At 36.8% G+C, this 12,560-nt stretch overlaps 2 protein-coding genes across 2 annotated transcripts in view; both read right to left on the bottom strand.

Annotated features, from left to right (window-relative positions):
- The window catches only part of LOC116100443 (complement factor H-related protein 2-like), a 696,423-nt gene extending 691,174 nt beyond the window's left edge, over positions 1 to 5,249 (bottom strand). Inside the window, exons 1-3 of the mRNA XM_031384258.1 lie at positions 5,173 to 5,249; positions 3,464 to 3,654; positions 2,370 to 2,546 (exon numbers count right to left, since the gene is read on the bottom strand). Of these exons, the coding sequence (XP_031240118.1) occupies positions 2,370 to 2,546; positions 3,464 to 3,654; positions 5,173 to 5,249 (445 nt within the window). The remainder of the gene's footprint in view (positions 1 to 2,369; positions 2,547 to 3,463; positions 3,655 to 5,172) is intronic.
- The window catches only part of Cfh (complement factor H), an 883,581-nt gene that overhangs the window by 725,972 nt on the left and 145,049 nt on the right, over positions 1 to 12,560 (bottom strand).

Consider the following 12,560-nt stretch of genomic DNA (forward strand, 5'->3'; position numbering starts at 1 on the left):
GTATTTGTATTGAAGAGAACTCATTCAAATATGGCAAGCTATTGAATTTGAAGTTGGAGGAAGATGTCCTTCATCAACCAAAACAAGTAGCCATGTGACTAAAGAAGCCATGTGGATAGAATACTTGTTGGGAAAAAATAAAGAAGCCATTCTGGGCAACAGTATGCCTGCAGCTCAGAGACACTGCTTTAGTATTTCTGGTCTCCAAAACCATAGATTTGTACTATTCTATGTCACCAAGTTTACAGTGATCTGTTAGGGTAGCCAGAAGAAGAAAATCATGGGATCCTAAAGTGTAAGAAGATGGCGTTGGAACATCTAGAACTGGAGATACAGAGAGTTGTGAGCTGGTATTTAGGACTAGAGTACTCAAGCATGGTTCTCTGTAAGAGTAGTCACTTCCCTTAACTGCTGATCTTTTGCCACCCACCATTTTCTTTCTTAAATATTTGTAGAGTTAACACTGAAAGTACAAATGCTTTGGGGATTTAGATTGTGCTCTGTTTTGAGAACTTTTTTCTCAATATATTTTATGCTACATAAAAAAGAAAAATAAAATAGAATTAATCCAATGGGATCTTAATGTGGTATTATCACCAGAATATCTTTAATAACTAGAGGTTCATAGATTTAAAGCTGACAGAATATTTGGAGATGTTTAATTATATTTAATAAATACAAAAATATTTGAAAAGCTTTTCACTTATTATATTTGTATCTAACAATAAAACAAGCATCAAAAAATGCAAAAAGACTAAGTAGAAACCTTCAGTAGTAGTTGTCTCACTCCAAACACTAAAATCATCAAAGAAAAGATAGAAACATTGTAGGATGAAGATAAGTGCAGCAGTGCCAGTGACCATGGGCTATTACATGAGATACAATGAGAATGGTTTTCTAGGGGAGGAGAATCTGCACCATAGAAGAAAGTATAAAGGGGACAGCCTCAACAGGCTCCATTGATGAGGGTGCCACCTACTATACCACAGATCCATATAACCAGGCAATGGGTGGACTGTCTCAGAGCTCATGTGGAATACATTCCTAAGGCATGTACCACAGCTTTGATCCAGGGAAGACGTCTATGATGAGGGTACCACCTACTATACCACAGATCCATATAACCAGGCAATGGGTGGACTGTCTCAGAGCTCATGTGGAATACATTCCTAAGGCATGTACCACAGCTTTGATCCAGGGAAGATGTCTATGATGAGGGTGCCACCTACTATGCCACAGATCCATATAACCAGGCAATGGGAGGACTGTCTCAGAGCTCATGTGGAATACATTCCTAAGACATGTACCACAACTTTGATCCAGGGAAGACATCTATGACACATTTGATGATACGAAATTGGAAAATTTAGAAGAAACAAATTCTGAACACCTATGATCCACTACATTGAAACAAAAGTTACAAAGAATTATGAATGGACTAAGGGAGCAGTAATTCTAAGAAGGAGAATACTGGGATAAAGTGGAGTCAGTGTTGAATCCTGTTAAACACGTAAAGTAGGATTAATGTTTCTTCTCAGACTTCCAAAAATGTTGAAGAGGTTACTCACAGGTTGCCATTCATATCTACACTTTGGTATCTACTATAAATATAGTTTATAATTTTGTTGTTAATTATTTGGAATGGAAATAACTTTCCTTGATAAATGAAATTCAAGGAACAGCATTATTTTACACAATTCATAGCACTATTTGAAGAGTTTATTATTTTGAAGAGTTACTTCAAATTTATTTACTACTACAAATGGTGACCCTTCCCTGATATCCCAACATTCTGGATGCTAAGAAAAAAAAATGATCCTCACTGTGTTCAAAGACAAGCTGGACTACATAGGGAGTTTTATTATAGCCAGGGCCACAACTAAGACCCTATCTTAAGTATAAGATTACCTTAGATATTATTTTTATTACCTTTGCAGGTCCACATAGAACCTTTAATAGAAAATAATATGTATCAACAGTGATAAGTCAGTGGCATTCATTTTCTGACATATATGATTGACAATGCTGCTGATAATTGCAGAAAAGTATTGCCAATACAGTGATCAATTTAAGGGATAATAATTTAATTGGGCTTTTCTCAATGTCTTTTGGGATCAAAATGTGAAAATTATAGTTCATATTTATAACCCAGTTTAATTCTTTACTTTATCTTTTTAACCATTTCTTGTATTCCTCTAATCATGGTTGTATGGACAGGAAATGGTGGGACTTAAGACACATTGTAACATAAATCCAAATGCCTAATGGTAAATCCCTAGGAAAGCCTTTATTTACTCCATAACAGTAAACTTGATTGTAAGTATTGCAAGTCACTGAGGGATCCGAGAGGACAATGTCTTTGAACTTACTGGTGGAGATGCATTTGGGAGGAATGGACCAGCCCTTTTCATCACAGGTGATGGTGCTCTGATTATTCCGAAGGCTGTAGCCTTGATTGCAAAAAACTTTTACAACATCACCTTCTATATGGGTTTGACCTGAAGATTTAGAATGACCATTTTCCACAAAAGGAAAGAAACATAGCCCTAAGGGAGAAAAAAAAGTTACTTCACAATAGGGAGAAAGTTAATACAAAGTTAGGTTGCATATTATAATATTTTCAAAAAATGACACACTACCTAAATAAACTATTCAAATGAAGTTCCTGAAGCTTGCCAATTCCAGCAGGTGTAGATAGGGAGCTTCCCCAGGGGAGCCTTGTCTCCACATCCCAAGTGCTAAGATTGTAACTGTGCATTATATGTAGGTTCTGTATGTCTGAATTCTGGTATTCCTCTTTATAGAGGAAGGATCTTGTCTACTGAACAAGGCTCATATTCATGGTGCTTTTGAAACATTCTTTGAATAAAATATTTTTCATTGATAAACTTCGATGTATGAAATAGTTATGATATACCTTTTAAAATTCTCTCTTAAACAAATAATGACTCTTACAAGCTGCTTCTTCTGATCTATCCCGTTTCCCTTTATTTATTTATTTTTTTTACATAAACAAATAATGGTGGGGTTTGCACACATTCACTTAAGGATTCATGTGTTACAGATAACAAATCTAAAGATGAAGTAAGTTCTGGAAAATAGAATAGTAAAGTGTCTTGCTGTGGAACATTTATGGGAAAAGATAATTCAAAAGCAGTGGATAAAAAAGTAATTTTTTTGCCATAAAAAGAATAGCCATATTGCTACTAAGTACATGCTTGACAAGAGATGTTACTAGTCAAATATACTCATCATCAGCTTTCAATTCATACTTTTCTTCTGTAGACTATCTATTGACAATATGTTCTCCACTGGATTTTCCTGAGGAAAATATAGCTCATAAAACAGAGACAGTCTGCCCCTTCTCCAGCCTAATTCTCATTTTCCAGATCCCATTTTTCCTTCCGTCATGTTCTTGTTTTTCATGGACTTAGTGTTCATCAAAGGATGTGTGTCTACTTACTGAGACACTTTGGAGTTGGCGACCATCCTGTATCTGTGCATGTGATGCGAGTCCAGAAGGAATTTGAAGGAGATGCAAAATTATACTCACAGGAGTAGTATAAAATCTTCCCACTGAAAACAGGGGGAAATTGCTCATATTCCTTTTCGTCATATAGTATTCCATGTTTTATTTTTGGAAAATCACAGAGACTCACTTGGAAAAATAAAACAAAGATAAATAGTCATTACTAATTATTAAGCATACACTTATTTGTATATGTTTCGTCTTTTCTGAATAACATTGCTGCTATCCTCCAAGTATATTCCAACCTCCTGCAAAACCTTTTCTGCACCAGTCACCTGTCAGACCTCCTTTACTCAACTACTCACTATAAAATGGAAAATGATTATTTTCCTATAGATTCTGATGTGGGCTCACAAATATCTTCACTATATGACACACACATCAAACTGGATGTCCAGAATAACCGGAAGAAATGAGTGAAATTTTTTTTAACGTCAGCCATATGGAGTTCCAACAGGCAAAGCCATGTCTCATTACATGAGACTTCCAAGTAAGAAGCAAAAACAACAGAAAGACAGCATCCTCTAATTGATTTTCAGATATCCCACAGAAGCTGAAGAAGCATGACTAAGGCAACCAGCTCAAGGACCCAATCCAGATTCCATGGGATTGCAGGAAAAAAACCTGAAAGATAAGCTGTGCCAACGTTACCTTTGATGGAAAAGCAACTGGACACTTCAGATTACTGTTTCAACGTTTTCACTCAGTTTCTGTTAGAAATTGTGAGACCCAGCTTGATCATATGACCTATATCTGTTGCTATCTGTTCCATTGTTTAAATGTGTCATCCAAAAGGACTCTCAGAGGGGAAGTCCAGGTGGCTGCTGTAAATTAACAGCCCTAGATGCTGGACATCTTATTGCCAGAAATAATCTCTCTCTCTCTCTCTCTCTCTCTCTCTCTCTCTCTCTCTCTCTCTGTGTGTGTGTGTGTGTCTGCCTGTCTATGTTTCTGTGTCTGCTTGTCTGTTGATCTCTCATCTACTCATGACCTTCTTAGCTGCTACTTATTCTTTAACTGTGACTTGCTTCATTCTTAGTAAACTAAGTCAAAATTACAAGTTTGGCTATTGTAGGTAATTTTTCAAACTGTACAGAATGCCAGACACTCAGTATTTACAAATAAAATTGTGTGAAAGTAGCTACCTGTATTTAGTTCACATATCATATATATGAACTGAATCACTCTCTAAATAACCCTTAACTTTATGTGAAGATTAGCAAAAAAATTAGCAAAATAAAGTCCTTCTGAAACTATTCAAGTACAGTGACTAAATTCCAGAATTCCACCCCTTGTGATTCCATAGATGTGATGTCAAAAATAACAGTATTCCCCATTATCTTATATAAGACATTTCCAGTTGACAAAGAGATAAATTTGGTTGAAATGGAAAGTAACAGATGAAACAAAACGAAATAAAAGACGAAATGAAAGAAACAGACAAAAGTAACCCCTTTTATTCAATTTCTCCTTTTAGTTGCCAATCAGAAACTATTTCCATAAGTAGACTTGTTTTCACACTTTATTTTTACTCAAATATTTTGTAGTTTATTTTCCATTTTAATGCTTTTTAAAAAATAAAATAAATTAAAAATATTTTCATATACAAAACAGAATGTTTTTTTCTTCACATCTGTTTCTGCTTACCTTCACCTTTAGCAGTAGAGCACCATGAGGTTAGGATGACATTGACTAAGAGCAACCGGAGACAGAACTCCATCTTCTAAAGCCTAGAGCACTCCAGCCCTGGTGGTGCTTCTGGGATCCCTGTTGTTAAAAGTGCTATTGCATGACTTTCTGTTTTAGTGCATTACTGGAAGTTAGTTTGGTAAATATCAAAGTTCACAAAGGAGGGGCAAAACAAATAAGCAATGTCCAATAGGAATTTTACACTTTATAATAGCATTCATATTTTAATTTTAATTTTTTTTGGTGCAAGTATTCTATTATTCAGAAAACGTGAGGAGAGATCACACTTCCTTTTGCCCTTCTTATAGGCATGATAGTTGATTAGGACTGATGGCTGATGCTCTTCTTATATGGCAACTGCTTATATGGCAATGCTGGTACCATGAATGCTAGTCCTCAGGTAGGAGATGTTCAGAACAATTCCACCTTAGGGTGGTTTAGGTCTTGTCATAAGGAACATTGTGCCTTCAGCAATATGTATTTATCCTCCACCAAATGCACTACAAGTAGTTTGTTATGCTTTGGGTTCTATAAGGCAACCCTAACCACTAACACACAAGCATATGCCTCTTGTCTAGTATTACTGTATTTATCAGATGGTCTTTGGTACTTGGAGGGAGCACTGACAGCCTAGAATAGAAAATTTTATTTAATAATATGATATAACAGTATCTATGTACATAATATCTATGTGTATTATATATGAGTACATAGACTTATACAGATTAAAGTTCATTCTGAATGGTCAGAAGTTGATAGCATGACTTGTTATGATTTTCCCATACATGTTTACTGTCATTTTACCCTTCTTCCCCATGTATTTATTTCTTTCACCTCTCCCTCATTAGTGCCACCTTACTTTTTCCCTTTACCCTGTCAGATCATTTGTATCATGCTTTTCATCTTTCCTTTGCTCATCCACCTTACTACTTTGGCAATGGTCTGTCCTTACTTTCCTGCATTCTGTAGTTACTTCAGGATGTGGACTCACATGTGAAGATTTGGAAGCAGGAGTCTTCAGTGCAAGTGAACGTGTTTAAAGTTGCATACGAAAGTCTTTAGCCCATTTTTGGAGTGAAATTTTTGTCATTTTATTGGTTAATTTTTACAACCCCTTGTATATTCTGTACATTATTCCCCCACCCTATGAACAGCTAGAAAACATTTTCTTCTATTCTATAGGTTGGCTGTACTCTTTGTTGATTGTTCCCTCCATTGCATTAAAAAACCATTTAATATACTGCAGTCTTTTTTTTATTGATTATCAACATTATTTACTTTACAATTGGAATACTATTGGAAACCAGTGGGTTAGTTATTTTTTTGATGAATCTACATTTATTTTCAAAAGAATGAAAGTTTCAGTCCTGCGTTAAGGCCTTTGATGCTATTATCCACAAGATGAGAGGTAGCTTAGGAATTCTGTATGGATATCAAGTTATCCCAGCACCATTTACTGTGGATTTTAGTTTTCCGCCAAATGATGTTTTATATCCTTTATGAATAATCAGCTGGTTATAGTTTCATGGGCTACCTTACATCCCATTCATTCTGTTGGGCTTGACAACTATTTCTGTACTAGTTTCATGCTTTGAAATGTCAAATGTAATCAAGTTTGAGATACCTTCAGCATTATTCTATTTCCTTAGGATTATTTTGTCTAGTTGTGTCTCTGTATGAACATTATTTTTTTAACCTAGTTCAGTAAACACTATAAAGGTTTGGGGACTGTCGAATCTCTAGGCATATGCTTGTGTGTGTGTGTGTGTGTGTGTGTGTGTGTGTGTGTGTGTGTGTGTGCAATGAGCTCTGGAAATAAACTTGTATTGCCTCTCCAGTTCTAGCATTAGTTACCCGTGCTGTGATACCCAACTTTTGATCCAGATACTAGGCTTCTAACTTCAGGTCATCATGCTTTTGTGGCAGACACTTTACTGACTAAGTCACCTTACCTATTACCTATTCTTAGGTAATTTTGATTTCTCTGGTGAATGAAATTGCTTTTTGGTACATTCCTCAGGAGAATCATTATTGCCATGTTAAAATAGGATATTTGGGTATTAAATTTCATATCCTGATACTATACCAACTTATTTATCAAATAGTACAATCTTCTGAAGGAGTCAGGCTCTTTAATGCATAACATCACAGCTATAAGAAGCTGTAAGCTTCTTATACGTTTTTTGTCTTAATGTATGGAATATTTCAAGTACTTTATTTTTCAAGAGTGAAACAATGAGAATCCTTGCCTTACTTTGAATATCAGAAAAATAATTCTTTTTTTCCCATTCAGTATAATGTTGAATATTGTCTTGTATAGCCATTGATTTGAGATTCTAGATTCTTCTCTCTGTCTTTTTAAGATTTTTATATTGAACTCTGTATTGGGCTTTTCTGTGTCCATTGATATGACCACATGATTTTTCTTTAATTCTCTTATTCGCTATAATGTACTAATGTATTTGCATATACTGGAACAACCTTACCTGTAATGAAAATATTGTGAAACCTTCAAATTATTTGTTCTGTACATTTAGTGTTTTTATTTATATGAAACAGGGTTAAGTATCTTTCCTTGTTAATTTTTTTATGTCTCCTATACTTAAATATAGATGTTTTTCCCTAAATTTGTGTAATTTCTACTGCAATTTGGCTGAAAATATTTGTGATTTTGATCTGAATTCATTCTGCTATGTCTTTGTTTAATGGATTATGTCTTTTCTTTTCACAGAGTTCAAGAGTTCCTGAATGTTCTATTTCTGGGGGTTTATTGAGATTTATCATTTTCTTTCCAAGAGTTGATCAACTCCTCCACCTTATATTCATGCCCTGATATTCTTGCTTCCACTCAATCCATTCTCCCTGTGAAGCTATCTGTGCAGCCTTTTTGTCATCTTAGTAACATCTTTCTTTTATTTTTATTTGGGATTTTTCTGGATTTCTATCTTTATTGAATTTAATTTTATATAGTGATTTACTTTTCTTATTTCAGGCAACTGTTAGTTTGTGGGTCTTTTTTTTTATACTTTTTCTATAATTTTGTAATAACCTTTTTGAATTTTTCTCAAACATATTTAAAAATGTTACCTCTTAAAAGATGTAATTTACATTCTCTGACCCATTAAACATGCTTGCAAGTGTGTGTGTTGTTATGTTCAGATAGTTTTGACCATTTTTTATGAGTGTTATAAAGGAAATGCTTATAACTGTTGCCAATCTTTCAACCCTTTTAATTGCTAATTTGAGTTCCTTGCCATTGTGTCGTCTAATTTAATGTCTTAAAGATGACAATTATTATAGTACTAATTTTGGAGGAGACATACTGTGTGGTTTGAAGAGGTTTGGCCCCATGGATTCATTTTTTTTGTAGTGATTGGCCTAGAGCAAGTAGCACTATCATGGGTATGGCCTTGTTGGAGTATGTATGGCCTTATTGGAGGAAGGCCTTATTGTGTGGACAGGCTTTGATGTCTCCTATGGTCAAGCTCTGCCCAATGTGACATAGTTCCAATCTGCTAATTTTATGTAAATGTATATAACTCCTGGTGCCTCCAGCACTAAGTCTGCCTGCATGCTGTCTTACTTCCCACCATGATGATAATGGACTAAACCTCTGAAAACTTACCCAGCATCAACTAAATGTTTTCCTTTCTAAGAGTTGCCTTGGTCATGTTGTCTGTTCACAACAATAAAACCCTAAGTAACATATATACCATCTTTAGTTTTTATGTGTTCATGTATTTCAATGGGACCTGGGCATCAGGGAGTAGTTCCATAGTTGTAACTTTTCATAATATTATGTGTCTCACATTCAATAAGTATTAATTTGGATCTGTAATTGTTGTAATTTTAACTTGGCAGGTATTTTAACAGCAAGTGGTGATTCAGATTTATTCATGAAGCTACTCATTGCTGATACTCAATTGGGGAGTCAGAAGTCTGTGCTAGGCTGGGCAAGGTAAACCTCACTACATGAAAGCACCCTCTGCAACTGTAGCCATCCAGCGGTCATGACTGAACTGGGTTTACCTAAAAGGGGACTGGAAATAAAAAGAGCAAGATGAGTGGGAGAAGAATGAAGCCAAGACAAGGTTCTGATCAAGACTCAAACTTTAATATTCAGCACTGCATTTTTAAAGGGAAGGCCCACCGAACCCACCCTTTGTTTTAGCCAAAAGTATTTTGCAAAACAAGGTCAGCATGGCAGCGCAGTCTTTCACGTTCCCATGGGAATCAGTACATACAGCCAAGGTTGATGACTCCATCCAGGCAGATAAGATCAATAGTGGCAAGTGCTCAAGGACAGTTCAGCCTGCTCAAGGCTGGGACAGGCCTACTGGGAAGGCCACAGTTCCCCCTTTTTTTATTTTAAAGATGAGCAGTACCAGTTGCTGGACAGGGACACAATATTTACTTGTTTTCATAATCCTGTCTAGCATATAGACTGGCTAGGCGACTGTGTCTGTATTAGGTTGGCATCTATATTGCTCTGTCTTACCCATAATGGTGACCAACATAGCATTTATGTAACTCTCTGTCTTAGGTTGATAAGAGCTGAAGAACACTCTTACTGGTCTCTGACTAACTGGCCTTCTATAGCACACTCTTTCTCATACAGACCAAAGCTATAAAAGACATATGAATGCATCTCTCCATAGCAATGAATAACTGCCATGGGGAGTAGCTGAACTTGCTGAAAGCGATCCTGTATGAAGGCAACCAATCTGTTTTAAATACAAAGTCCAAAATTTAAAAGCAACGAAATTATAATTAATGATTCAAGCAATGCAGAAATTAAAGTTGTAAGCCATGGGGAAGTGGAGAACCAGAATTCAAACTTTCCCTGATTCTGTTCTTTTTCTCTTTTCCTTTTGACCAGTCCTCCAACTTTAGCCATAGAATCATTTACTAATCCTGAAAGATCCATGTAAAAGCAACATTCTTCATGAGGGCTGCACATCATAAGACCCATTTATGACAAGAGATCTCTTCCCCAGAGAGTAACATGCAAATGTGACATGACATAGGGTTGAATTTGTCTTGAATTGCCTTGCTCATCTTTCCAGGTTAGAAGTTTGGAACTTTGCTTTGGGTAATTGACATAACCAATCCCTTAAAGGTGAGTAAGAGTATCAGATAAAGGCCAAGTTAACAGGCAATCTTGTCCTCTAATAATTGTTACATCAGCCCCAGCTCTATTAATCCTTAAAATTTTTTTCTTCAATTAGTAACTTAATGTTAGGTATCTTACTAGTAGTAGATTGGACCCAGTACATATCTAAGGAACCAAAGCCATCTTGTCCTCTCTTACTTTTCACAAATTAGGAAGGTAGTGAATACGAGGGAACTAAAACAAGTTGAGCAACTCTTTTTTTTGTAGGTGCAGTTATAGTACCATGGGGGAAGAAGACATAATTCTAATTTCTCCTGAATAATAATTATTTATAACTTTTGGGTAAATCTGTAGTCCTTCCTTTTATAATAATGCTGCTTCAGCCCAGAAGAAACCCCCAGGTCCCTGGAGGCAAGGGCCCCCAAACTCCTGTAGGCAGCATCTGAACTCCCATTTCTGGGATGAGTATTGTGTAGATAGTGGAACTGAGGTCCACTCCTGTACTTCCTGGGGTTGCTCTGATAAGTTCAGAAGAAATAGATTTTCCTGGCTTGGCAACACCTTCAGGGCTCCATAAGGTGCTTGATGTTTGGAGCCCTGAGGCTGACCCCTCTTCTTGTTTTGCAGCAAGGGACAGCCCTGTTTATTTGTTTTTTATTTACATTCCCTGGCCCAGTAATTACCTTTCTTGCACTGAAGACAAATTCCTGGGGCATGACCTGATTGCCTGTCCATACCTCTGTTCCTAGAACAATCATTTTTAAAGTGACCCAGACCTCCACATTTAAAACAGCATTTATTCTCTAGTCTCTATGAAAGCATTGCTTCTACAGTAGTCCCTTTTAAGGCAGCAGCCATAGCCAGACCCTGACTGTATGAGGGTCCAATTTCTGCACAAAGATGAACGTATCTAGATAACTCTGTTTTTGTTTTGTATGGCCTGATGACCACATGGCCGGCTGCATTAGTGTTCTCTTAAGCCAATTGTATAACAAAAGGAATTCCTGCTTGAGAATCTCCAAAAGTTCTACCAGTTGCTTTTAGCAGTCTGTCCACAAATTCCTGAAATAATTCATCAGGATCTTGTCTGATGCCAGATAAATTCTTACTGAGATCTCCCTTAGTTAGCAATATATTCCAAGCACACCAAGCAGCCATTGCAACCTCCACATACAGTCCTGCCAGTAACTCAATCTGATTAACATCAACTTCATTTTGACCTTCTCCTAAAATCATGTTCATATCCTTGAGCATTACCTGCCTCAGTATTCATCATAACAGCTCTTTCACTTGCTTCACACCATTCAGAACTCCAAAAGAAGTACACTCCTCTTGACAAAGTAACCTTACATATAGTTTTCCAATCTTGAGGGGTTAAATTTGCTTCCATCACAGTATCCAACAAAGCTTGTATAAAGGGAGCTGTAGGCCCATACTGTGCCATAGCTGATTTAATTCTTTTATCACTTTGAACTCTAATATTTGCTACTGTCTGACTCTATTGCCCTGCTGGTCAAATGTCTCAACTACAAGGAAAGTTAACTTCAGATGTATTCTGCCCCTGCCTGAGATCCTGAGTCACAGCTCTTTCTAGAGGCAATTGGCATATCTTTGTTTTAGCTGGGAGTATGTTGCAAAGCAAGGTCAGTATGGAACCATGGGAACCAGTACATACAGCCAAGGCAGTTGGCTCTATCAAGGCAGATAGAGTACATAGTGGCAAGGGCTCAAGGTCTGTCCAGCCTGCTTGAGGCTGGAAAAGGCCTACTAGGAAGGCTACATGCAACCTGAAGTTTGTCACTAGGATCATTTCTGACTTTAACATGTACAGACACTGTGAATGTTGCCACAATCTCTTTGGGTTCTTATGCCCATGAATCCTGCTGTGTCTGGAGGAAACACTGTTTCCTTGGTGTCATATATCTCCTCTGGTTCTTATACTCTTTCTACTTCCTCATCTGCATATCTGTCAGAGCCCTGAGAGGAGGGTTTGGTGAAGATATCTCATTTAGGACTACCTGATCCAAATTCTTCATAACCTGCACATTGTCCACCTGAAAAATCTCTGTTTTAGTTTCCATCTAATTCAGTAGGAGGTTCTCTAATTTTAACTGAGCTAGGAATTTAACTCTGGGTATAGCAGAATGTCCTTAAGAATGTCATTTCAAGCCGGGCGTGGTGGCGCACGCCTTTAATCCCAGCACTTGGGAGGCAGAGGCAGGTGGATTT

This window comes from Mastomys coucha, unplaced genomic scaffold, assembly GCF_008632895.1.
Source record: "Mastomys coucha isolate ucsf_1 unplaced genomic scaffold, UCSF_Mcou_1 pScaffold1, whole genome shotgun sequence".
Taxonomy (NCBI): Eukaryota; Metazoa; Chordata; class Mammalia; order Rodentia; family Muridae; genus Mastomys; species Mastomys coucha.